This window comes from Protomyctophum bolini (assembly GCF_963924005.1).
Source record: "Protomyctophum bolini genome assembly, chromosome: 3".
Lineage (NCBI taxonomy): Eukaryota > Metazoa > Chordata > Actinopteri > Myctophiformes > Myctophidae > Protomyctophum > Protomyctophum bolini.
The window spans coordinates 30,991,892-31,019,375 of NC_137864.1; the positions used below are offsets into that span (position 1 = coordinate 30,991,892).

Consider the following 27,484-nt stretch of genomic DNA (forward strand, 5'->3'; position numbering starts at 1 on the left):
GTCCCAGTCCCTTCCTTCCTTGTTGATCCTGTGTTTGTTTCTGCTTGCCGTCGGTGGAGAAATCCCAGTGATGTATTAACATTTTTCATGAGAAATAAGTGGAATTCGTGAAGGTAATTACTTTGTTTTTGGACCAAATAATTGGGGTTAGCACGTGACAATCACAGTAACACCAACATATTTCAGTACATGACGTAGCAGGGGATCATTCGGCAAGATTCACTTCTGTTGCTAGCGTGCTTCACGGTGTTTATTCAGTTACTCAGTTCTGATCATCCATCAGTTACTCAGTTCTGATCATCCATAAGTTACTCAGTTCTGATCATCGTGCTCCTTATAACATACTATAGTGTAGCTAACAACTGGGAAGTTGCAGGAATAACTTATTTTTTATTTTGGATCAAATGAATCAGGTCTAAACTCAAATGTTATGTTGCTAATGACGTGTAACCACCTGTTCAGGTCGTTGCCTTGGTGTGGTAGTGAATATTACACCCATGAATACATCAGACAGCGAAGAGGACTCATACAATGAGAGGACTGCTTTGGTCCCATCAGAGAATCCGGTTGTACCGCCTTACCAGCCAGACCCTGACCAGCCCATGCCCACCACGGATATGGAACCCAAAAGGGTAAGTTGTAGTTATACTTACTATACTTTGACTGAGCAACGTTCCTAACGGCAGCTACCGTAACTGACTAGATGCACTTTATTGACTAGTTGCACTTTATCAAGGGAATGTGTGCAATATCTCAGTTTTTATGTTAGTGTGTTTCATGGTGTTTTTATTTTCCTTCTGTGAATGTGTATTTGTTATTTGTATGCAGCTGTGACTGTCTCCAAGATAAATTTCTCCTTAGGGAGACAAATAAAGACAGTTGAGTATTTTGACCATGAGTACTACTACTTTGACTCAAGTTGTGGGGTTGAGTACTTTGTCCACCACACTGAGTATAATAGCCTGGCATGGCCAGACTAATATCACTGCGTAGATATTAGTCTGGAACTTCGGTGTGGAGATTTCTTTCCAAGGGGCGGTTACAAACCCACAACTCTGGGGTGAGCAAAATGTAATTCAAACTGAGGAGTGCCAGACCAATTTCCCCAGGGATTATTTTTCCTGTGGCAGAATCGTCTGGTTTCCAGGCTATGAGTTTAACCCTGTCTGCCCCCACCCACGTTCAATGCAGAGTCGGCCAGACGGAAGGGGAGAGCCTGCTGCTGGTGTGGACCACAGCACTGTGGAGCGTGAGCTAGACGTGGATGAGGAGGAACTGACCCTGAAATATGGAGCCAAGCATGTCATCATGCTCTTTGTTCCTGTCACCCTCTGCATGGTGGTGGTGGTCGCCACCATCAAATCTGTCAGCTTCTACACAGAGAAGAACGGGCAGCAGCTGTAGGTGTTCATTCAGTTGTTGCCATGCACATACGTTAAGTATCTGTGTGCGTTAATTAGAACACACTGGAGAGAGAAAGACGGGAGGAGAGTGTCCAGATAGTGTGAAGATTTTGGATATTAAATAGATGACAAAAGCTGAAGTTGTTACTTGAAATAGGAACCGTGCTGACAGCATGATAACTCATTGTTCTTTTTGGGGCCAGGACTAGGGAAAACAACAACATGTGCATCTTATATTTCCTTATATAACTTTGTAAAAGGACTCCTCCTTAGTGATGCATTACTGAAAGACACAGAGGTCTCCTATTCCATTTGTTTGAAAGAACTTGTCATAATAACTTAAAGTTTCCAGGTTTTATCACCATTACAACCATGATGTAGCCATGTGCCGTTTAGTGGTCGGGCCAGACCCCAAATTTCTCATTAATTTCAAATCATCCAATCCAGTCAACCAATTTAATGGTCATTGTCATGTCTGATAAGCAGCGAGCTATATACGCTTAGATTATTTTGATTTAAATTTGTGTGACTATGTAACAACAAAACGGAAGCGGGGAGGAGGCATCACATCTGCTTTATCCTCTAATCATTGTCAGAGCTTCCGTGCTCCAGACTGTATGACGGAAGCATTTGAAAATTGTGGGAGGCAACTGTCTGGCTCTAGGGATTAATGTCAACCTAACAATAACAACCTAATAATCAAAATAAGAAGAAACATTTGTAACCTGACATCATCGACTTGAAATCAGAGACCCAAAAGGAAGCCATGGCATTATTAGACTTTGCCTGGTGATTTTGTTGCACATTGCATTTCTCTGCATTGCGATAATAATTGTGCAGAACTGATAAGCCGGATGACTTGATGGCTCGGATGACACATTTTTGTTTGGTGTACCTGCAGGATTTATACTCCCTTCACAGAGAACACGCCATCAGTGGGCCTGCGTCTCCTCAACTCACTTCTGAACACCATCATCATGATCAGCGTCATTGTGGTCATGACCATCTTCCTGGTGGTCTTGTACAAGTACCGCTGTTATAAGGTTAGAAGGTTGAAACTGATCTGCTTGTTAGTAGGTGTGGGAAATGTCGGTTTAACAATAAGACATCCATTTTCATCTCACTAGGGTTTTGGTGGGGTGATTTTTTGTTGTTGCTGTTGGATACAACAGCATTTTCTTCTGTACTGGCCCCTACTGTATGTTCACATAAAGATACCGGTAGCTACTTTGGCATGTCTTTCAGCATTGACACTGAATACAGACTGACTGTTGGGGCTTGCAGCATGCACTGATTTCAATGTAGACAAATATCACTGATAAGTCTGTATTGTATGAGGGCCAAAGCACAAATATAAGAAACCTTTTCATATCTATTTTATCCAACAAGTACAATAAATATATTGGAATTGGTCTTTTGTGGGATTGCTACATGGGCATAGCTACAATTTATATACTACCAGTGCCAGTGGTGTATCTTTTCCACCCGGTACCACATGCAAACACGTGTGCACCACTGCGCCTACATGTGCACAGCACAGCTACAGTATAGTGTATGAGAGTGACAAATTAATTCAAACAACCATAAAACACCAGTAACAAGTTAACAACACACACTACCAGTCTACTACTAGTGTGTTAATTGTTACTGCTGTTAATAGCGCCATAATACTGTGTTGATAATCTACTGGTTCCTTAACTGGTCCTGGTACTTTAACAGATGACACATGGATCATTGTTCTGCACGAGTGTTTGTAGCTTTTTGTTTTATTTTTATTTTTTTTGTAGCTTTTGTAGCTTGTTAAAAGCTAAAAGCGAATGGGGCAGTAAATATTGGTACCACGCTGTGGTACTGCTTGCTACGAGCATGACACCACTGTATACTGTAACCGTACTACTTATGCACATTATTGGATCAACATAATATACATTAGACCATGAATACCTTTCTCCAAAATCTAAGATTTTAATTTATCATTGTGTATCACTTGTGTGTTTTAGTTCATCCATGGCTGGCTGATACTCTCCTCTCTTATGCTGCTCTTCTGGTTCAGTTACATGTATCTGGGGTAAGTACTGGATCTCATGTGAAACGGCTTACTGCATGCTATGCTGATACAGAATTACTCAGTTCACAGATCTAGTTAACATCCAGCACCTTCCTCCCAGTGGGGGCTCCTTACCAGCAGGTGTACCAGTAGGGTACAAGAGAAGTGGCTTTTTTTAACTATTGGGAGAAAAAGGAGAGGTCGTCTTATCTCTCTCTCAAGCCTAGTTGTGCGTGCACGCACATTGGTGTATATTTTAACTTCAGGTCTGAGGAAGGGCTGCGGCCCGAAACGTTACCACATTTGAAGTAATGATATAACTGGGAGCAGAAATTGATCTGTTATCTTCTCAGGGAGGTGTTTAAGACATACAACATAGCCATGGACTACCCCACAGTGGCCGTCATCGTCTGGAACTTTGGGGCAGTGGGGATGATCTGTATACACTGGAAAGGACCTCTACAACTCCAACAGGCTTACCTAATTATCATCAGTGCTCTCATGGCCCTCGTCTTTGTCAAGTACCTGCCTGAGTGGTCTGCCTGGGTCATACTAGGGGCTATCTCCATCTATGGTGAATGAATTGTGTTTCTCTACCACTGCATAATTGTGCTGATTAGTAAGTTACGATTCATGTTCAATACAGGAACACTAACACATGTTATGTACAGTATAAGCATGAAGGTGATACTGTACCATATCGGTAAATAGAATCCCTACCCACGGCAGTGTTTGTGCCAAATTCATGTAATTTGAACTACACAGTGTATGTAACCCATAACTAATGCCCGGGACTGCAGTGCCCACTGGTCCAACCTACTGTTAAGTCCGACATAACGTTTGTCCGACATCCCCTTGGTCCAACCACCTAATAGTCTGACTGGTTGGACTAAAGAGGTCCTACCACTATCCACTACAAATAATCCGATCTCCGATCTCTATTATTCCGACCCCTAGCATGCGCGGAGAGATCCCAATAAGTAGTTAGCCTGAATATGACTGGGTGTTGGGTATGACATTTATTTGTGTTCAAGTGCTTCATAGTCATGTTCTTTTGTTAACAGATTTAGTTGCAGTCCTGTGTCCCAAAGGCCCTCTGAGGATGCTGGTGGAAACAGCCCAGGAACGCAATGAACCAATTTTCCCTGCCCTCATATACTCATGTAGGTATACAATTTAGTTTATGTTCTTATCCAGAGTGAATTACAAATGGAACAGTATGATAGGTAATGTTCGAGGTCATCGCCCCAAGCAGCCAGTAGTGAGGAGAACACGGGTCAGAATTGTAATCCTGATTATCAGCTGCTCAGGTTGGTGTTCCAGTATACTACACTTTCATTCCATTCTGAAATGAAATGTTTTCAAAAGGTTGAGTGGTTAACCAGGCAATGTAATTTCAATATAGTGATGTATTTCCAAATGAAACGGTACATCATGGACGCGTGACATAACATTATTTAGGAGGAATCTGATTAGTGTTGAAAAGTAGTCGTGTCATAACAAACATGGATTACAGTACAATTTATAGTTCGATGTCATATTATTCGTTGAAATTGGTTGATCCAAGCTCAAGCTTATTTTACACGAAAAAAGCATGATTAGATTTTTATACGAATTTAAAAAAAAATCTTTTTTGACTTACCGTTAAATCGTAATGCCGCACAATATCTTAACTAGGCATTTTTCATTTCATCTCAACTTCAAGAATATTTTTCATATTCATGTTATTTCTCAAGTCAGCTGACCAACTCATGTCTTCAATTTCCAGCCGCCATGATATGGATGGTAGGAATGGCTAACCCTCCAGAAAACAGAGGGGCCGGTAATGGTGATACAGGTATGTTTTTGTGTTTTTTCAAACAAACCTTAACCAAATGAAGTGTTTAGTCTACCCAAAAGGCAAGAAAAATAAAAGGGAATAAAATATATATTTTTAAATATATTTAGGTCTCCTTAGGCTTAGATGAATGCTATGCTTTTTCTTAAAAGTCCATTGATTAAAGGCCCTTCCATTTCACTGCTGCGTATTTTCCTATTCGTTGTGGAACGAAGAATTCGCAGAAGAAAACCAAATTTAATCAATCAGTGAAAATGATGTTGTGTTCACAAAACAGAAAAAATTAAATAAAATATTGGTCCATCCACTCTGAGATTGTATTAAGGGCAAGGAGAGTTTCACCTGCTGATCCTGACATCAAGGAGCTGCAAAATTATCGTTTCAAGGTTGTTTTTTTTCACTGGCCCAGTTTAGTAATACAGAGCCACAATTTCTGTGACCAAGTTGATCCTGACCAGTGACTGGCACTAGGGATACATAGTTACATACACACTTCAAGAGTTTAATTGGCATCAAAAAAGTGTGATGGACTGAATCTGCAGATACTGTAGGCTATTCAGGGTTCAGCCGAAAAACACTTCTCAAATTCATCATCTCGTCTATATTTTGCAAAGACAAAAACACAGGAAATGGAGCCTGATCTGACATCTTGAATGACGGACAAAGGTGTCAGAGTCCCATTTGTTTTTTTAATGTGTGCCAATTGCGGACAACAAATACAGACTCTGTGTACATGCACATTCAGAGCCCATAGGCCCTCTGGCTAGTAGGTGAGTTTGCCTCTCTGTTTTCTCTGCCTTTTCATGTACAAACTGGGGGTATGAGATTTTAATTAGTTCAAAGTTGGTCTAGCACAGGGGTGTCAAACTGGCGATCCGTCGTCTTCTGCGGCCCGCCTGCCTCAAGCAAAAAAAAAGAAAAAAAAAAACTTTTTTTAATTTATTTTTATATCTTTTTTTTTTTAATAGCCAAAATATACTAATAAGTAATGCTGCATGATATATCAAACATGTACCTTCATCAGAGTGGAGAATATAAGTATAAATCAAGTTGAGCAAAGCCACTCTTCTCTGCCCCTCTCTCTAACAGACACAGTTAACGATCGCTTGTTAAGTGCCTGCCAGACAGACAATCAGATGAAATGAAGGCAGGTGTAGAGTAGAGTGTAGACTAGTGAACTGAACATGTTCTCTTTATATCTGAGATTATGGGGTGAATGAATGTGGCCAGACCCATCTTCTCTTTCTGTCATAGTGACATTGTCCTGCATCAGATCATGTCCAAATCAGGTTCTCCAATCTCCAGTAGCCTTCTTTTTTGAAGATTTTTTGAGTGGTGCAACCACTCCCTTACGGAGCTATGTGTGTGGCTGGCTGGGTCTGAGCACTATGTGTGTGTGTGTGGCTGGCTGGCTGGCTGGCTGGCTGGGTCTGAGCACTGTGTGTGGCTTGCTGGCTGACTGGCTCGGTCTGAGCATAGATAGAGAGATAGATAGATAGATAGATATTATAGCAGTGACTGACTGAGACATCGAGCGTGCGTCCGCAACTGGTTGTGGCCCCCATCAAGTGACCTTTTGACCAATGCGGCCCTCGCCCCAAGTTGAGTTCGACACCCCTGGTCTAGCAGAATGCCACACACATCTCTAGTGGTGATAAAAAGTATCTAACATGAGCACCAAAGAATTGTCAGATGAGGCAGGCTTTGACTCGCATTGCTCGCTGCTGTTTTTGTGACTCAGACGAGGAGGCCCATCAGAATGATGGCAGTGATGTGGAGCCAGACAGGACAACAGAGCCAGACCGCAGTGAGCCCTCAGGAATGGCCAGGTCTTATTCAACAGAGGAAGAGCTTGAAGAGGACAGTAAGTGATCATTTAATTGAAAATTCTTTAAAAACACAGTTTGTGAGTTATCAATGTTTTTGTCTTCAGGTAAAATATTTAGGTTTCAACTTATTTCACTTACAAACTAAATTCTAAAGGATCAACTGGACTTGTGTTTCGTCTCTCTAGGAGGGATAAAGTTAGGTCTAGGGGATTTCATCTTCTACAGTGTACTGGTAGGGAAGGCTGCTGCCACTGGTGGAGACTGGAACACCTTGCTAGCCTGCTTTGTGGCTATTCTCATAGTAAGTAAAAATTTCCAACTGATATTTTGAATGCAAAGGATTTTTTAACTAGATTTCCCTATAAAAAAAACACTGTTCCTATGCAGTACATGGTCAATACAGTGTTGTTGAAAACACTGAGTTTTGATATATGTGCATTTTTTAAGGGCATGCATACATGGTACATTATACTGAAAGAAATCGTGCCAGCACATGAAACGATGCACATTCTTTAACCCATTCTGACCTGGCACCCATTTTGGTGTTAGCATCATGTTATGCTTTAGCTATTGAAAAATAGCAGATCTACAAGCTCATATCGCGCCACCGAGTGGCGCGATACGAGCTTGTAGGTCTGCTATTTTTGAAAAATCGAAGAACGACTGACATTTTTAGAATCTGATCTCAGGTCAGAATGGGTTGATCAGACCAGTGTGTGTCCAGTGGAAACCTGGTATGAATCTGATCTCAGGTCAGAATGGGTTAATGTTATGCCTATTAACTTGGTGTCATAGATCAGATACACATTTCCTACCACTGTAGATTTCCATATTATAATTCTCTACCTTCTGTGTCATGCAGGGATTGTGCCTCACCCTTCTGCTTCTGGCCATTTTTAAGAAAGCTCTACCAGCCCTTCCCATCTCTATCACCTTTGGCTTGGTCTTCTACTTCTCAACAGACTACCTCGTCAGACCCTTCATGGAAAACCTTGCTGATCACCAGTACTATATCTAAGCTTCAAACCAACTCCTACTCCCCATCTCCAGGGATTTAGTTAGGGCTAGTTAGCTAATTTTGTGACCAATCTGCAAAATAAATGCTTACCAATAATAGCTTTCTTGACAAATGTGTTCATAAAGGTGTCTAAAGGTGTCTACTATCACCTCTCAATTTGTTCCAACCCAACTCCTCTTATTTCCTTGATGCTGACATCTCGTATTGTAAGAGCAATGTTCCATGCAGGTAAGATGTAAACATCTTATCACTCATCAAAAATGTGATGAGGTCATCACATTTGGAAGTGTCTATGGCAGTTTTTTGGGCCAAGAAGTGTTTTTCGTGCATAAAAATGCTTGCAATGGATTCAGAATCATGAACACCCTAGTTTGACCTGTCACATGCTACTTAAATTTTGCCTGCATATAGGTTGTTAGTGGTACCGCAACTTTCAGCAGCTGTCACAAACTTTCCCAAGGGTTATAACAAATTGAGGTGATAGTAGACCCCTTTATGAACACATTTGTGAAGAAAGCTATTGGTAGGCATTTATTTTGGTCACACATTTTACTAACTAAGCCCTAACTAATTTGTATGTTCAGCATTAATGAACAGATGCTTCTCTCCCATGTCATCTTTTGCATTATTAAGGAATGGGGTTTTTTTTCAACTAAAGCTTTGCATGGAAGCTGGGCAAAGGATTAAGAGCTTGTATTAACAAGCACAAATATGTTGAAGGCCACAATGTGGCGGTGTGGCCAATCAGCCTATTACGTAACCCATTCGTAATGCCAGTTGCATCGAAGACCATCTTGAAATTACCATGCCCATGCCATAAGGGGTAGTTGGAAAGTGGGCAGAGGATCAGGGATTGTTAGTTTCGTGTGGCCTTCTATGTGGAAGTTATGGCTACTAGCGTGATTTCAAGTGATGCAGGTTTATATTTTTCCAAATTTTGAAATTTGTAACTTCATAGCTTTTGAACTGAAAGTGTCTCTACAACACGTTATCACGATCTTACCACCTATATTTGAAATTGTACCCGATATGATAATGAAACTCACTCAATACATAAATGACTATGTAACTTTTATATTCATTTTTTTTTAAAGCCACAAAAGTGATATTTACCTGAACCTGGCTCATATTGTCCATGCGGTTAACCAAACTAGTGTTTAGAGTTCAAGGAAAATAAGTTACTAGTGTTTAGAGTTCAAGGAGAAGTTACCAAAATCTCTACCAAGATTACCACACGTCTTTTTTTTTAACCATAAGAGAAAATTCCAGTAAGATATTTATATTCAAGGATATTCCAGATAGACGTTTTAAATTAACATAATATATACTCGAGTGCCCTTTCCCCTTCTAATAATTAAGATGAATAGCATAGAACCCAATAAATCATTGATACAAATTAGTTATATTATCAATGTTGATTCAGGCTATTTAAGTTGTGCAAGTGATACAATAACTTGTAAACAATGGTGTGCCAATATCGTTCTGTCTCGTAAAAGGATTTTTTGCTATTCAGTTGCCATTTACCACATGTAACATTCTAGATGGGTAGACAAAATAAAACTGACTGGTTGGGGGACTTTTACTTGCTATGAGTATGTACTGTATTTAGTCTTTATATTGAAGATGTATATTTTATAGACTAAGGTGTAACATTTGATTTTGTAACTAAATAATGAAAATTAAGTGAATGTTCCCAAATGGTCATTTTTGTTAATTCAAATTACTGTTTCCATTGTGATGTGCAATAAAGTGGTACAATATACAAATGGCCTAGAGCTAGATAATGTAAGTATGTGTACTAAGTAGGCATGTAACGATATATCATATATCTATTAATCCTGATGAAATTTTCACCAACAAAGTGTGTGACACGAAATGTCACTTTCAGTAGTAGAGCACTAGAGGGGAGCTGTGTGTGTCTGCACAGGTGATGGTCGTTGATGCTCATCAAGGAAGGGAATTATGTTTCTGCACTGTCAAAAGTAATGCTACTTATTTTTCAATGTAGTTAAAAGAATCTCGGGGGGGGAGATAGATTATATAAAATTAAAGGTCATTTTTCTTTAAAATGTTTTTTAATATCGTGAAAAATCGTATCGTGAACCTCATCGTGATATGAATCGTATCGTTACATGCCTAATACTAAGCAAAAGCATCAGAATGCTGACCTGTAATAATGAATTAAAAACTTGTATTTTATATTTGATCAAATTCAATTATCCATTTAGAAACAAATGGTATGTGAAACAGCAAATAGCTCACTTAAAATGATACATGCTATTATTGGCAAAGACATGAGTTTATATTTTACATGTATTGAAAAATGTCAGATACCCAGCTATATTAAAATGCATTTAATCACTCAATATATATGGCAGATAATGGTCACAGAACACGATTGACAATCATAGTCACATCTTTATTCTGTAAAAAGAAAATCACTACTGAATCATTAGTAAACACATGAAGCAACTACTTTTCAAACACATGGGTCTCTCCAGTGTCCAGGTCTAATTTCGGTCCTCATACTGTGACTTGTTCTTGAGAAGGTAAGCTGCTAAATATTCTATTGGATTCGGTGGTCTGGAAGAGAAGAAATCAGAAGAGAAGAAATTACTTCAAATCAAGTGAAATGTTGACAATACATACCAACCAGATCCTAATATGAATGTCTAATGATCCCATTGAAGCCTACCTGTCCTTGGCCAGCACTGATAAACCTTGAAGCAGAATGGGTACCACGGTCTGATCCAGGTACGCCCGGGTGGGGAGGGACTGCAAGTCCACTTTCTGCTTGGAAATCTTCTCTGTATTGGTTTTCTCATTCTCCACTATTCTCTACAACAAGCAGACATTTAGATGTTTACATTCCAGATGTAAACATCAGAACAGATAAACCATCATCTTAAAACAGGAAGTGGACTAAGAAATGGGAGGAGCCAAATCAAGTTACTGTTTTTCACAAGAAAGGAGGTGGTGCCCCAGAGGCAAAAAAACACATGAAAAAAAAAAGTTCCCACCAAATGGGTTCCTCAAATTGAGAAATTAACCAGGATAACGGCATATTATTATTTAACAATTCTCCAATGTTAATTTAGCACACTAGGGGCACTTTTGAGGGTCTTCATGTAGGGACGTTGATGAATGTCTCTCTAGCCAACATTGTAGTGTAGTTCAATAGTTACCTGGATATTTTCTGTCAGACCATATTCAGCATGGGGGTTTTCAGCCACCTAGAAGAATATAAGACCCAATGTAACACCTTTAATAATATTATAATAATATATGTGTTCTTATAATATTAAGAACACAAAGTTTGACTCCATTTAGTTTTTTGAACAGATGCATCTTAGGCTACTTACTGGGGTATGTCCCTCCATGGACTGATCTGCATCTGTGTGGTCTAAACACGCACACACACATTACAAACTTAACTCATACATGATGTGCAGTTTTGTCATTATTTTCGCATTCTTTAATGTATGACAAAAGTCACAGTAAAATAGCAAATTGTAAACAAACGTGGTGTATGTCTAAACTGCTACAGTGTGGACTGAGGGCACATATGGGGCTATGTAGACATGGTTCACATGACGCCCAAGCCGCAATTAGTGTTGCAAATTGCGGCTAATGACGCCCATACTGACAGTTATGTTTCAGGGCTAGGCCTAGGGGCTATGTGGCATGGTAAGAATGGCATCTTCTGGAGTAACTTTTAACTTTTATTTCTGTGAGGGAAGTTAAAGCCCATTCTAATTTCTTCCAGTTTGATTTGAAGCAGCAGAGCCGTACAGTTCCTTCTGTTGTCTTTTTCTTGAATATTTTAAAACCAAGATTATTTTGGCGTCCCTTGAAATTTGTGGTTTTGAATGTTGCCTTGGATTTGATCGCATACCGTTATACCCAGCACCAAATCCAGCGTATCACAGAATGAATGAATAAAAAAATCGTATGTGAATCAGTGGCGGTGCGGCGGTAAGCAGCAGCTAGCTTAGCAACAATGTAGTGACACATACATTGTACAGACTAGCAATAACAAGAGAGACTTCAGAGTGCAAGCGTTAGTTGTGCGATATTAAATTATACAACACTATAGTGATAGAACAAAATAAAATAAAACATTGGGAAAAAAAACCCCAGATAAATTCAGTTAGACGAACAATGATTTACTTACCATCCGCCATGTTTGTTGTTGGTGTTTACGCAGGGCGCGTAGTCTACGTAAATTCTGCTTCATTGGCTACGCTACTACGCTAGAAATCTAGAACGCGTAAAAAACACTTCCTTTAATGACGTTTACCTCCAAATTAAAATATAATTCGTATTTCGCATAGGGTATTTCGTTTAAGAGTCACATACGTGTGTGTGTGTGTGTGTGTGTCAATCGAAACCTACGTGAAATTTAGCCCTAGAATGTATTCCATTCTATGGCTATTTGGAATCAGTAATTCATGCACGCATATTCACATAACATTCACTTTTATGCCATTTAAAAAAACTCACAAACATATATATATATATTTTTTTATGTGTACGTTTTTCTTCCAACATATTACTGGCACTGGCAGGATCTACACTAATAGTTTTTCATTGTAAATTCGTTACAAAATCTTCTAAAATATTAGTCAAAAGTCTTATTTTGAAGTCCCCCGGCCGGCCCTTATAAATTCAATTTATCAGCTATCTTTACCATTGGTGCGTGCCTTTGGCTTTTTGGCAGCAATGGAGTGGGCTGCATGGTAGCATGCTGGTGCAAATTGCAACACAATACATCCTTTCTCTTTTAAATGGTTTACGCCTAACTAACATTTGGTCGTTATTTATTTAATCAAGATTCAACGGATGACAGCATTAGAGGTAGAGAGAAGACAGTGGGTAAAACCCAAAAGCCAATAAAACAAAAAAACACAATACAAAAAGTCAGTTATTATGACATGGCTCGGTTCATAGGGAGGCGGATGAATGAGTATGAGTTCCACGGGAGGAAGGAGCAGCAGGAAGAAGCGAGGCGCCGCCGCCGACAGAGACAGCTGCGATCCGGTGTCGGCACTTAAGAGCGGTTTGCACATCATCGTCTCTCCGCTGCGGGCCGTGCTGTCATTGTTGCGTCTTGTCGCAGTGTACTGTGGCATTGTCCTCGCCTGGCTGTACGAGCGGTTGACCCGTCGAGGACGAGGTATGGATGAGAGATCCAATCAACGGACTGACGGTCAGGGAGACATCAAGGGAAGTGTGGAGTACAACGATGAAGAGCGGATCAAGAACCACCACAAACAAGCTTTTGAGTACATCTCTCTGGCACTCAGGATAGATGAAGATGAGAAAGGTGTTTGTTGTGCCGTGCCCTTCTGTTTCCCTATAGCCAGCTGTCAAGTCACTGTGTAATAATGTGAATGTGATTGTTGAAACTTGAACGTACAGGAGAGGAGACACAACTATTGGTAGACTATATAAGCTGCTGTTAAAGGTATGTCTAGGGCTCTAGGCGACAAGTCTAGTCATATCATATTATCACAATTTATCAGTTTCATTCCATACTGCAGGAGCCATTAAAATGTAATGGTAACCAAGGAAGATGGTAACCAGGAAGTTGGCTTCCTTCAACAAGGAAGTGTCCTGATCCGTTTATCAGTTGTCCAACTCGTCTCAACTTTTGGTCATTGACTATTGTCATCACAGGTTTATATGTTTAAAAAAAGAGTTTAGAGAAAGTCTGTGTAAAGTGATAGAGAAAGAAAGAAACAGAAACCAGATGTCAACATGGCAGTGATTAGCTCTGATCCATAGCTCTAATGCGTTACATTTACACATTAGAGCTATAGACCAGAGCTAGGCAGTGATCAGATATCAACATGGCAATTATCAATATGTTCTCATCTGTCATATCAGCAATTTCCCAAAACTTGAGCTTTAGTTTATTGTTGTAAAATGATCAATGGTCTGCATTTATTATATAGTGCTTTTCTCCAAAGCGCTTTTTCAATGTATTTCACATTCACACATTTGAATTATTTTATTTGGATCTGCACAAGAGGTGCAATACAATAGACCCAAACACTGATCACACACACACATTCACAGTCACACACCGATGGTGGAGGAAACCATGCAAGGCAATACAACCTGCTCATTGGTTATCTATTCGGTACTTAAAGATAAAAATGCATATTAAAGAACAATTCACAGCTCGGAAACTAATGAACAGTGTTTGAGATAAAACCTTTGTATACGCCTGAGAGCTTTAGACTTATTTTCATTTGTGTGTGTGTGTGTGTGTGTGTGTGTGTGTGTGTGTGTTACACAAATCATGTACAGTAGCGAACTAGCGAATCCAATAGCCTTTGTGTTTCAATAGAAGACTGTGCTTATAAGCTGCTGTGGGTGCCCTCTGGTGCTGTGTCCTGGTCAGAAGGAACAAACACTCGTATCATCAGACATCCTCTCTCTCACTGTAGCTCCATTGTTATTATGGCAGGCGGACGAATAGACAGGCCAGTGGCCCAACAAATGGCCTGTTTCACACAGCCACTCCAACCCCTTTGTGAGGGCTTTGTGTACTAAATTAGTTCTCGGGAAGAGTGGAAAATGGCACTGCATGAGTGGGAGTGCTATAATAAGCTTACTGTAGTACACAGCTGGTAAAGCACTTTCAGTACATGGACAGTACTAGTATCATCTTATGTATTATGGATCAACAGCAGTAAAGGTCTCTAATAATTAGAGACCTTTACTGCTGTTGATCCCAGAGGCTTTAAAATAGTCCCCGAAAAGAAAAAATAGTCCCTTGTATTTGTCTCTTGAAAGACACAGTCTTGATTTCTCTCATGCAGCACTATCACCGGTTCAGACATTTGTACTGGACTTTGCCAACCTCAATCAAGACAAAACACCCCATAATCTGCAACAGCAAATGGCTCTGGTATACCAGAGCTGTGCCAGTATACATGTAGCTGTATGTTCTACTTTGCAGAGAGATTATGGTTTGCAATGACAATGCATTTTTCTCCCCAGATAACTGAGTGACTTGATTCCTAGTGAATTAATGCACCTTTTATTTATCATTTCCAAAGGTCCTGACCAATGTGTTTATTTGTAATTAGGCCAGAAAGATCAAGCAGTGGAGTGGTACAAACAAGGGATTGCAGAGCTGGAGAAGGGCATTGCCATTAAGGTTCCAGAAAAAGGTGAGTTTGAATACAGAAAATGTATTTTTCTACTAGTCAGTGACTAGTAGATTGTGTCTTTTACAGATTTACCAACCCAAGGCGTTTTTTAGTATGTAACCTTTATGCCCTTTATAAAGTGTCTGGTAGAATCTAAAACAATATTTTTAAAACATCACATTTACCTTTTATTGTAGTAATTTGTCATGTGTACCGGTATTATATTTTTAAAGATTATGTCTAAAACTACAATTCCTGTCTCTTCCAGGAGAGAAATATGAGCGTGATAAACGCCTTCAGGCTAAAATGACCACCAATCTCATCATGGCCAAGGACAGACTAGAACTGTTAGGTAGAGTAAACCTCCTTTCCCCCTATGAAAGTTTCTGAAAGTTAAGGGCACTTCAAAGTGAACACGGAAAATAGCAGATCTACAAGCATACAACTTGTCCTGCAACACTTGCTTGTATTGTAGATCGTCTATTTCTGGTATAAATCCGGCTTTACTGCTTCCACCCTCCAAGTTTCTTACATTGGAATGGAAAGTCTACGAACGTTAGTTTGGGAAAGTATATGTCGAAAAGTCCAATTGCGATAGATTCATTGAGTATGTCCACATGCTTCTAATTTTAGCCTAGATGTAGGAAATTATGGCATTGTTCATTACTTGATATTCAAAGAAATGTTACTTTTCAAACAGTTATGCGTTCAAACTTAATATCATAGATGCATTATGCATCATCATGCATGATAATCCAAATTATTAATGGACATCTGATGCTTTATTCATTCAATGCCAGCATGAAGAAAAGGCATCCTTTTCTTATTTACTTCTTGCTTTTAAAATTCTTCTCAGTCAAATCTATGCAGCTCATGATGTTGTACTGTAGGCTACTTTAGAGAATTAGACATGACTGCTATCGTACTGTAGGCATTAATAATCTAGTCCGAATACTAATAATGCTCTCCTATACAAGCAAGCACTTCATATAATTCAATTGATTTCATTTATATAATATATCATCATAAATTAGGATTATTTTCTTTTTGTTTGTGTTGCTGTTTGTCCTTTGATGTTTCTTAGCCAAGGTGATTTCAGGACACACCACTCAGCGAGACATCTATATTGACAGCACTAATCCAGTTTACAATAACACTCATCTACGCTCAGGTAGGTCTTACCCTTGCATACTGCATTCAAAATAATTTATACAGTGCTTGGGTGGCGCAGGGATAAAAAAGTACCTGTCCACCACCACAGAGTCTACAGGTTTGTATCTACCTTTGTGCATCTGGTTTGGCTGAACGTCTATACGAACACATTTGGCTATGTCCAGGTGACGGAAGCTGGGCGAGTGATCTTTGTCATTGCACATATTCTTATGGGGTGGGTAGCACCTGTCAGTGTGAAATGTTGAACGGGAGGAGTAGGGCGGCGGAACTACATCCTCCCATTGGGGGCTCCTCACTGGCAGGTGAGCCAGTAGGGTACAATAGCACTGGTAACACAGAATGTTTTGGGGAGGTAAATGGCATAATGACTAAAAATGATTGACTACTTAAAGTTTATACACATTTCTTATGACTGTGTGCGTGCGCGTGCCTGTGTACGCATGCCTGTGTCTTTTTATTGTTTGTAGTAACTGGTGCTGTACCCAAAAAGAGGGACCACATAACTTCGTCTAGCCACTTGTTGCCACGACCAAAACAGGGCCCAAAGAGCGCCTCTTCCTCATCAGGAGGGCATGCCAGCCATCAGCGCACCTCCAATTATAATTCCCCCTCAAACAGTCACATACAGAGGCCAGCTGCCCATACAAACAGTAATAAGGTGAGTTTATAGTCCTACTATGAAGTGGGTTGATGTGGTTTTAAAGACACTGTCATTTCACATGTGAGGTTCTAAGGATACACTTCATACTGGACACTGACCGAGAAATGAATGATTAGAGAAGGATGACCTTTTCAAATAGGAATTGTATTTGTGAGTTTGCAGGGCACATCACAGGTTGAGGGAATCGAGCAGTTTTCCTAATCAGTGTGGGATTTTCCCATTGTTTGCTTTTTTCACTCAAGGGAAAAGCAGGAAACCGACAAAACAATAAACCCTCCACCACCCCAACATCACCACTGAAAAAGGACATGAAAAACCTGAAGAATGTGGACAGCAAGCTGGCCAACCTCATCCTCAATGACATTGTTGACAGGTGTGTGTGTGTGTGTGTGTGTGTGTGTGTGTGTGTGTGTGTGTGTGTGTGTGTGTGTGTGTGTACTTGCCGTGCGTGCTTGTATGTGTGTGTACTTGCCGTGCGTGCTTCTGTGTGTGTGTGCATCACATTATGTTTCATACTTTTTTAAATATTTAATTTTATAATGGGAGTCAAAGGGGCTGTGATCATACTGAAACCTTGCCCAAATTAGTCATATGTGATTGTAACAATGCTGTTTATAATTACATTTTTCTCCAATAACAGGATCCTAAAAATGATGCTGATTTGCATTTAAAAAAAAGAAAAAAACGTCTGCTGTAGTCTACCGTATATTATTCCTGGTCCTGTGGAATAAAGTGATTGTGATTGTATTCCAGTGGTTCAGCAGTAAGGTTTGACGATGTCGCTGGTCAGGAGCTGGCCAAGCAAGCCCTACAGGAGATAGTCATCCTTCCTGCACTGAGACCAGAGGTTAGTCATGATGTACAAACCTTAGAGAAAGCTATTATGTCGTTTTTATTTTTATTTACAATTTCAGTTCCGTTTATAAGAAATGCTGCTAGTGTCCCTGAATGCCTAATTAAAAGTAGTTAATTCTCAACATTTTACAATATATTTGAAATTGGGTCACATGATCTGCACTAGTCTCTCAAGACTTTTGACTCTAATCAAAACAGGGGTTGCTGTTTTTCCGTTATTTGCAGATGGGATTCTCAGATTACATCTACACCAGTCTTTTCAATATAATTATAGAATAAGATATCCTGAATAGAAATCTTTGTTTGGTGCTGTTGTTTACGTGCTTTGGTATATGCTATGAATTCTTCCCCAGCTGTTTACAGGACTGAGGGCTCCAGCACGAGGCCTTCTCCTGTTTGGTCCTCCAGGAAATGGGAAGACTATGTTGGTGAGTTTGTCATGTCAAATGTTACTGTATAGCAGAACACAATGTGCTTTTACACAGAAAGTACTATACAAACCAAATGCAATGCAACTTTATGTAAAGATTTTAGCAATAGTTAATAATGCAATAAATGCTTAAAAAAAGAAACATACAAGATGTAGACTAGAGTGTCTCAGGGCCAGGTGTACATGAGTTTGCAAAGTTTGGGAAATGGGAACCATTGCTCTATACTAGACTTAAGCATACATACATACACCCAAGAGTTCACATTAGATTACATAAAAAGGAAATGGGGAATAGTGGTGGATGCCCTCCTCCTTGATCCCAGTAAAGCCTGATTTATACTTGGTTGTATGATGGAGTATAAATTAAGCATAACGAACCCAGCAGGAGGTGATGAGTTGACAACCCTCTGGGTAAATTCTGTTCTCGGTGGTTTGACGAAAAGCATAAAATACTGGCAGAACATTGTAAAATTGGCAGAAAGTGTGTGTGTGTGTGTGTGTGTGTATATAACAGGTACACTAGATAAAGAGATTTATAAATCACTCCCATTTATACATTTATAGAATCATATATCGTTCCCAGGCTTTAGGTCTCTGCCAACCCCTATATCCACAAATATACCACACATAACTGATTACAGTACCCTACCAAGCAAAACTGCTCCTACAGTGCTATTTGACCTAGATTTTGTGCTAAAGCTCATTCTCCAGAACACTGGCAGTGGTAATAACGCAAATATGAGTTAGTCAGAAAAACAATATTGTTGTGGTACAGGAATGGATGAAGATTAAGGATAAAAGAGTGTCTGCTATATAAATAAAGTTTGTGTTTAATCTAATTGTAAATGATTTGCAATTCATTTGTTTTAAATGTATTTTATCTCAGACATACCACTGGCTTGTGGCTTTAATTGGAACCCTGTTGTCTGTTTTAACAACATTCTTTTCCCTTTTTTTGTCTGTTTTCTTTGAACATTTGACACCTCATCTTGAAAATAAACTCCTTGTTTGTCTTTTAATTTAAAACCCAGGCTAAAGCAGTGGCCATGGAATCCAATGCAACCTTTTTCAACATTAGTGCCGCCAGCTTAACCTCAAAATATGTAAGTATACTCTGAATTCTACTACTTTCCGAGACACGCTGTCCTTTTCATACATTCTATCTTTTGTTATGAAGAACAATATTTAGTAAAATTGTCTTGTCACTGTCAGCATACTGTAAACACCAAACCCTTAAAGGTGTGGTAGGTAACTTTGGACGAGTAATTACTGCAAGCTAGAGTTCCTTTGCTATACATTAATCCATGCTGGTCCATACTACAGATGCAAGAAATAATACAGAGGCTGTTTTTTCTCTCACCATTTCAATTACTCAAGCTGGAAATAGATGTTACTACAAGAATGCCGACTACAGTGAAAAAGTGGGGTGCATGACTGCATGTGTTTGGTCCGACATACTAACATACTAGTCCAACACCCTACCCAAAACCCAACCCTAAACCTATCCTCACAGTTTTAACCTGCCATGCATGTCGGAAGCCACGGGTGAGTTTTAACCTGGCCACGGGTTAGTTGTAACCAGAGTAATCTAGTAAGAGAGTAATGACACTCTCTCGTTGTAACAATGGAATGCGGAAGTGCTCATTCTATCTCAATGTAATAGTTCCAGCCATAGGAGCAATGTTTGGAACTATCGCCCAAAGGCACCCGCTTTGCGGCGAGATCAAAGCGTGTCACCACTCTCTTACTACATTACTCTGGTTGTAACCAGCCACGCATGTCAGGAGTGACAGTGTTGTCGGAGTAATGTCTGTCGGTCTGTTAGTATGTCTAACCAACATATGCAGTACTATGCACCCCGAAATAGTATAGAAATTGTAACTGAGACATGTGTATTAACTCTTGAGACATGCACTTTATCTCCACATTGCCCATCCTTTGTCCTCTATGTTTCCAGGTAGGAGAGGGGGAGAAGCTGGTGCGAGCTTTGTTTGCAGTCGCTAGGGAGTTGCAGCCCTCTATCATTTTCATAGGTAACAGTTTACTTTACTTTGTCAATTATATTGTGCTGTATAGAAGTCCCTTGACGGGTGCTACACCAGAATGCTGCGTGCAGTACTTAACATCAGCATGACTGTACATGTCACTAACAAGACTCTGTATGAGGGATTACCAAGTGTGAGCCAGAAAATAGCAGCCAGGAGAATGAGACTAGCAGGACACTGCCAAAGGCATCAAGAACTGCCAGCCAGCAAACTGGTGCTCTGGGAACCAACACACGGGCATCGATCACGAGGACGCCCCGCGCTAACATACGTGGATGTACTCAAGAGCGATGCAGGAGTGCAAATTACCAACGAACTGGCCGGATGTATGGAGAATCGGGATGACTGGAAACGACGATGGAGGGCTCATCTGAGGACGACCTAGAGATACATCATTTCAAATCACATTATCGTCTGTGATCTAACGCACATAATGCATTTTGTGTGTGCAGACAACATCATTAGGTTGCATAGTGGGATTTTAAGTAACCAATATTTTTCTTTAAAAAGATATTGTCTTTTTGTAGATTAAGTTATGTATGGCATCACAGACTTCTATTTGTTCCAAATTACATGTGTACCATTTGAACCACGCAAAGTTCGCCCTCAGGGCGCCAGTGGCTCAGGTGTAGAGTGACAGGATGGGAACCGCAAGGTTCCCAGTTCGAACCCGGGCTCCCCCAGAGTTGGTGTTGAAGTGTCCTTGAGCGAGACTCTGAACCTTAGCATATATATGAATAGAGAGACGTCACCGGATTTCTCCTCCCATCCACTTGCATTAAGTTGCTCAAAAGCGCATGAGGCGATTTCACTCCTCCTTCTGGGTAGGAACAGAGTGCATTCTGGGATGGATTTGCCCCAATAACATGAACGTGCTGGCCGCTGACTATCATTGCACGCGTTCTGGTATGAAACAGCGGCGTTCACGTATGAAACAGCGTTCACGTGTCATGAACGTGCACAATGATAGTCAACGGACCAGCGCGTTCATGTGTTTGGGCCAGTGCTGCAATACCAAATTCGGCCACTATGTCCATTTCGCCTCAGGGTTTCCTCCGTCTCTATTCATATATATTCTAAGCTCTGAACCCCTTATTTCTCTCGATGTGCAGGTTGGTGCCTTGCATGGTTTCATCTGGTATCGGTGTGTGAATGTGTGAATGTAATGCACAGTCTCTGTAAAGCGCCTTGGATAATGGCGCTATTAAATGCACCATTTATTTTAGAAGATTTTTTTTGCAGAAATACGAGTATGGTCTGACAACTGCAATAACAATAGTGACTGATATTACGTTTTGCATAGTCTCACATAACCAGACGATCCGAGATCTCTGCCCACTGATACTGTTAACGGCTAAAACTGGTAGGAAACGAATTTGGGGCGTTCCTTCATATGGTTTCAGGATTGGTTCCAATTAAAGCATTGGGTGTAGGTTTGTATCATAATCTGCCGGTCAAGCCCATTCATTGAATTTAGATTTCCCCTGACATCCCCTGGCAGAGATCTCTGGTCGTCTGGCTACGTGAGACTATTTAACTGAAGCCATTCACATTCCATACAGATGAAATCGACAGTCTTCTATGTGAGAGGAGAGAGGGCGAGCATGATGCTAGCAGACGACTGAAGACTGAGTTCCTGATAGAGTTTGATGGGGTAAAACGTTTTCTGTCTGCTTGTCTGTTTATTCAAATGCACTTCATCTCACCCACATTTCTTTGTTCTAGCAACCGAGCCAGGCTCTTATCTTATCTTCCTAGTTGAACAGAACAAGTAGGAACCTATAACAAAATAATTTGGCTAGGTAGATAAGGAAATGCCATGACAGCTACATCAGATCCTGCATCACGGTAAATGTAATGGTCTGTACATGTGTAACTATTGTTTCCGTGTGTGTGTGTGTGTGTGTGTGTGTGTGTGTGTGTGTGTGTGTGTGTGTGTGTGTGTGTGTGCGTGCGTGTGCGTGCGTGTGTGTACAGGTACAGTCAGGAAATGACGAACGGGTGCTGGTGATGGGAGCAACCAACAGACCTCAGGAGCTGGACGAGGCTGTTCTCAGGTCAGATCCCCGCATGGCTCCATTTTGGTTGCTAACCACTAGATGGTAGTCCAAAACCAAACAGCCCTGAGTACCCAGAGCTTTATACACTTACTCACTCTCTCTCTTTCTCTCTAGGCGGTTTGCTAAGCGTGTGTATGTGGCTTTACCAACTGAGGCGGTATGTTGAAGCTTGAACTTATGTATTATGATCCTACAATCCTACAATGCCTAACAATGTGTATGTTAGGCATTCAGCCTAAAATTTATGATAGATTATGAATTGTTTTTTTATTGTTTATTGTATTACTGTTTATTGCTGTTTGCCATCGACCTGAATGTGTTGTGCTTGTGTTGTTGTTTCTAGACCCGCTTTAAGCTGATGAAGAACCTTTTAGGGAAACATGGCAACCCTCTCACTCAGAAGGAACTGTTTCAACTGGCCAAGTAAGTTGATGATGATAAAATGTAATATTTGATTAAAACGTCTTTTTGAGTTATTTATTGATTCAGATTTCAGAATAGTCTCGCTAATATCTACCGAGAAGTAGCTTACCGGTCGGTAGGCAACACTCACTTCTGCTGTGGTCCGTCAATTAAATGTTTCAGCGCCGTCCACTTTCATTATAATATAAGCACAATATGTATCTGCGTTTTTCTAATGAAAGTGAAAGTAACGATTGGCAGAATAGTTATGGCCAATGTTTACTTCTGGTTCTTCCAGGGTGAATTTCTGGGTTTTCAGAATCGTTGAACATTGGCATGTATTCAAAAACACATTGTAAGCAGGGCCTTGAGGTGACTCATAGCAGATTACTCACTAACATTCTCATTCACATAACACCTACAGTCTTTTAGTGGAAGTGACTCATAAAATGACCATGGTGGTACTGGTAGCCTACTTTGCATGACGGTATCGCACTACCTTGGCCTAATTCTGATTGTTCAATTAGTCAGGCTGATGACGAAGCACTTGATAGGCAGGGAACTCTGTATATTATCACCTGGGGCGGCAGTGTCTCAGTGGATGGATGTATGTATGTATGATCAATGAATGTAATGCACAATCTATGTAAAGCGCTGTGGATGAAAGTGCTATATAAATGGCAACATCTACCATTTTTATCAATGAGAAAGGATTGGTTCATGCATCTCTTGCATTTTCTTTTTATTAGTAGTATAGTATCATTATTAAGTCATATGCTTTCATGTAAAACAAAATCTTGAAAATTATGAATTATTTTCACATAATAGTAGCACACCAGTTTGGCTTCAGATTGGAGATTCAGTGTATTCTACAGTAAATCCTCATGTTGTGTTTATCTATGTTTGGCTCAGAATGACAGACGGTTACTCCGGCAGTGACCTGACATCGTTGGCAAAGGATGCTTCGCTGGGCCCCATCAGAGGTGAGGAACACTTTGAGACCATACATCATTTATCACACGTACAGACACTCTCTCTCTCTCACACACACACACACACACACACAGACTTGGTGCATTTATAGTTAGATGTCTTTTCAACTCCGCTAGTAGGAACTCTCTAGTCTAGGTCGTCCTCAGACGGTTTTCCATACATCTAGCCAGCTCATTGGTGTTTTGCGCTCCTGCGTCATTCTTGAGTACATCCACAAATGTTAATGTGGGACGTCCTCGTGACCGGTGCCCGTGTGTTTGTTGCCACAGCACTAGTTTGCTGGCTGGCAGCTCTTGGTGTCTTTGAATCGATATCTGCATTACATGAATCAGTGTTTCACAAACATTAGGGAGTCCTTTCGGGACCTGTTTTTATGGGTCATCAGTCAAATCCAGTGTTTAACCTTTTCCTACAAAAGAAAACAAACTGTTTTTGAAATGGGGCTTAAGGGTACGGTCACACCGGCCTATGTGGCCTTCTTTTTACAATGGTTTTCAATGGGAGCGGAAAGAAACAAAACGATCCGTTCCCATGGACTCATTCATGGATTTTTGTACGTTTTGATCCTGGAAAGACTCATAATTTATCTGTAGGGTCTTGATTGTATTATTCAGTTCCAGTACGAGTCATAAAACAAACTACTGGCCCAGGATCAAACCCCCTCGAACCTTCTCTGTCCTTCTTCCCTCTCAACCTTTCTGTTGTCTTAAACAAAACTACTTTGCAGAGTGGATTGTAATGAAAACTCTATTTCCTTAGTTCTACAAAATAGTAATCACTTCATTCATTTTGACATTCAAAGAATGCGAAACATATAGATTATTGAAGAAAACATAAAATAACATCTCCATTGCCAGATTACTCGTTTGACCTTCCGAGGGAAGCTGCGTTTTGTTGAATCAGTTACCTAGCAGCTGTGTAATTAGATTGGGGCATTGCTATGAATGTCACATCCTACTTTGTTCCTACTCTGACAGAGTTGCGTCCAGAACAAGTCAGGCACATGTCTGCTAGTGAGGTGAGTTTATAGCATTGATAATTGGTAATAGATGTTATATTTGTTTTAGTAACACTGACGACAGTTCATTATATCATTACAACAGAATGCTATGATGTATGATGGCTGTCATTTAGATTTTCAGGTGTTCAGCAAATGCAGTTAATCGTTTGATGTTTGCAGGTGCGGAACATCCGCTTCTGTGACTTTGTGGAGTCTCTGAAGAAGATCAAGAGAAGTGTTGGACCACAGACTCTAGATCTTTACGTTCGCTGGAACAGAGACTATGGCGACACGACAGCTGTATGACAGAAACATACTCTCATACACACACTCAACCAAGCACCACTATTTAGTGGTCACAAAACGCACGGTTTGGTACGTATTGCGATTATGGGTCACATTTCAATACATTTTTGGTCACTTTTCTTTGTGACCACCGTGCTCTGACTCATGGTGCGTTACCCGTTCAAATCATGCAATAGAAATAACGGTGATGGGTCGCACACACCAATTACTGCTTTATTTTTTATTCTTGCATAGTGAATAACGTTTCGGCTTTCCAGCCTTCACACTGATGAAGGCTGGATTATGGATAGCTGAAATATTTGTCTATTATTCACTATGCAAGAATAAAAACTAAAGCAGTTCTTGGTGTGTGCGACCCATCACCGTTATTTCTAATACATTTTTGGTACAATAGAGAATGAAAACCAATTATAAAAATGCTTTCCATTGTTTGTTTTAGGAAACAGAGGTCCATGATGAACTGTATGTAGATTACTGAAGAACTAACAGACAACTGTGCATGGTCAATGATCAAATACCAAAATAATATTCCAATTAATTGCTTTAGCACAATCTGATTCTGCTCTGTGAAGCTGTCTAATGCTAATGCAAAACAATTCAAACAACAGTTGTAATTTCCCCCTTGCTCTGTTCAACCGACTAGGCTGGTCTCACACAAATCAGTAGGCTACACATTATTTCTGGAGTCATGTGAAAACATGTATCATTTTTTCCTTGTGCAATTGAAACCAAATTTTAATCACACATTGAGGTTCCCCAAACAGTTGGTCGGGACCCATCACACACACACACACACACACACACATACATACTGTACATACATACATTTATATATATATAAAAAATCTAATTGCATCCTTTTTTTTCTTCTCCAAACTGAATTTTTAAATTCCCTACTGTTTTCCTGTAATTGGAGTACAATATTAGTGCGAGGAGTCTTCTTAAAGAAATTGGTTATACACATACCACTAATAGTAAACACACCTAACCTGTGGTGAACAAAGTAAGGATTTACATGACATTGCATGGGAACAGACAACTTTATGGTGCTAATCAAGTTTACTCCAGCAGTGACTTTGCCAGGTTACCACACGACTGTTTATTCTGTTTGATAAATGTAGTTGGTTGGTAAAATCCTAAAGGAGGTGTATACTTGCCTGTATGGCTTGTGAATAAAAAGTGAGTCTCCAGCCCTGATGACATCACTTCTAGACAGTTTTTTTTTTAAGTTTTTAGTAGGGAACTGTGCCTTATCTATTCATTTCTGTATATTGGTGCTTCCCTATCTGATTCCTATCGTATCCATTGTATAACATTTCTACAGTAAAGGCAGAAACTACCCTGGTCCAAATTAATTCAGTTGCTAGTGCTACAGTAATTCACACCTTAAATCCTATTGTCCAATAAAGGTCTGCTATCGTTGGGATTTGAACCAGCATCCTCTAAAGCCTGAGTTATATTTTGCCACAGCATAATGTGGTGTGAGCTTATAGATCGGCTATTTTCATTGTGCAAACGCGAGCAAGCATAAATCAGGCATAGCCTTTAGGCTACTGGCACTGCACCAAAGTTCCATGATTTTTAAACCCTTAACTGCCTTTTTCTCTGATAGCTCATAATGTGTCACTGCAAGTCTGCGACTGTGATGTCTGACATTTCAGTTTTTCCTCTGAATAATATACTAGCATTTTTTCTGAGTAGTAAGATCACAAAGAGAAGAGTTCATGACTTTTATAATGTTGTACTGAAAATAGGACAAATACTCCCTACTTTTTGTTTCTCTGTAGATTTTGATATAGAACTCCTAGCTGGGATATATACTGGGTAATGGTTAACTGATGCCAATGAATGCTGGTTTATTTATGTAATGCTTGTTCTGTAGATATAGCTATATATAAGCCTGACAAGACTAATGTCTCATATAGTCTAATTGTTGTTGGAAGAACCAATGTAAAATGTAAGCTATTCGATAATGAAGGAGTGCATTGTCTCATTGATGAGCCCAAGGAGCCGAGAGACAGATGCACTTTAAACTAAACATAGTCCATTAAAAAAAGCATGCATTTGTGTGTGTTTTCCATGACAGCAGCATCACACTCACCTCATTGGCACAGATATTGTAATGCCTTTTCTACGCAGTTAGAGTATGTAATGCCTGAATGTGCACAACCAGCCTGTCCATTCTCGCAAAGTGGCAAAGGCTGTAGCATTGTCATTGATTGTTTCCATGACGTGGTCCATGGCTTTATGTTCTGTGCATGC

General features: G+C 40.0%; 3 protein-coding genes across 3 annotated transcripts; 2 read left to right on the forward strand and 1 right to left on the reverse strand.

The window, feature by feature from the left end:
* psen2 (presenilin 2) lies at positions 1-9,900 on the forward strand. The gene is made up of 11 exons (XM_080759416.1): positions 1-113; positions 463-632; positions 1,192-1,400; positions 2,305-2,446; positions 3,404-3,471; positions 3,804-4,024; positions 4,515-4,613; positions 5,219-5,287; positions 7,029-7,151; positions 7,302-7,417; positions 7,979-9,900. The coding sequence occupies exons 2-11, from the start codon at positions 498-500 to the stop codon at positions 8,132-8,134; spliced, it is 1,338 nt and encodes a 445-aa protein (XP_080615542.1). The 5' UTR covers positions 1-113; positions 463-497; the 3' UTR covers positions 8,135-9,900.
* A 632-nt stretch (positions 9,901-10,532) lies between these two features.
* dpy30 (dpy-30 histone methyltransferase complex regulatory subunit) lies at positions 10,533-12,420 on the reverse strand. The gene is made up of 5 exons (XM_080759278.1): positions 12,309-12,420; positions 11,497-11,537; positions 11,320-11,367; positions 10,830-10,972; positions 10,533-10,717 (listed from the first exon to the last, which is right to left on the reverse strand). Exons 1-5 carry the CDS (start codon positions 12,316-12,318, stop codon positions 10,645-10,647), a joined length of 315 nt encoding a protein of 104 aa, XP_080615404.1. The 5' UTR covers positions 12,319-12,420; the 3' UTR covers positions 10,533-10,644.
* Positions 12,421-12,868: 448 nt separating this feature from the next.
* Positions 12,869-26,409, forward strand: spast (spastin). Its single transcript, XM_080759247.1, has 17 exons — positions 12,869-13,460; positions 15,235-15,318; positions 15,566-15,649; positions 16,382-16,468; positions 16,938-17,128; positions 17,374-17,504; positions 17,885-17,978; positions 18,340-18,414; positions 19,448-19,519; positions 20,374-20,449; positions 22,024-22,115; positions 22,439-22,518; positions 22,636-22,678; positions 22,865-22,944; positions 23,836-23,906; positions 24,894-24,934; positions 25,097-26,409. The coding sequence occupies exons 1-17, from the start codon at positions 13,097-13,099 to the stop codon at positions 25,220-25,222; spliced, it is 1,791 nt and encodes a 596-aa protein (XP_080615373.1). The 5' UTR covers positions 12,869-13,096; the 3' UTR covers positions 25,223-26,409.
* The last annotated feature ends 1,075 nt before the right edge of the window (positions 26,410-27,484 follow it).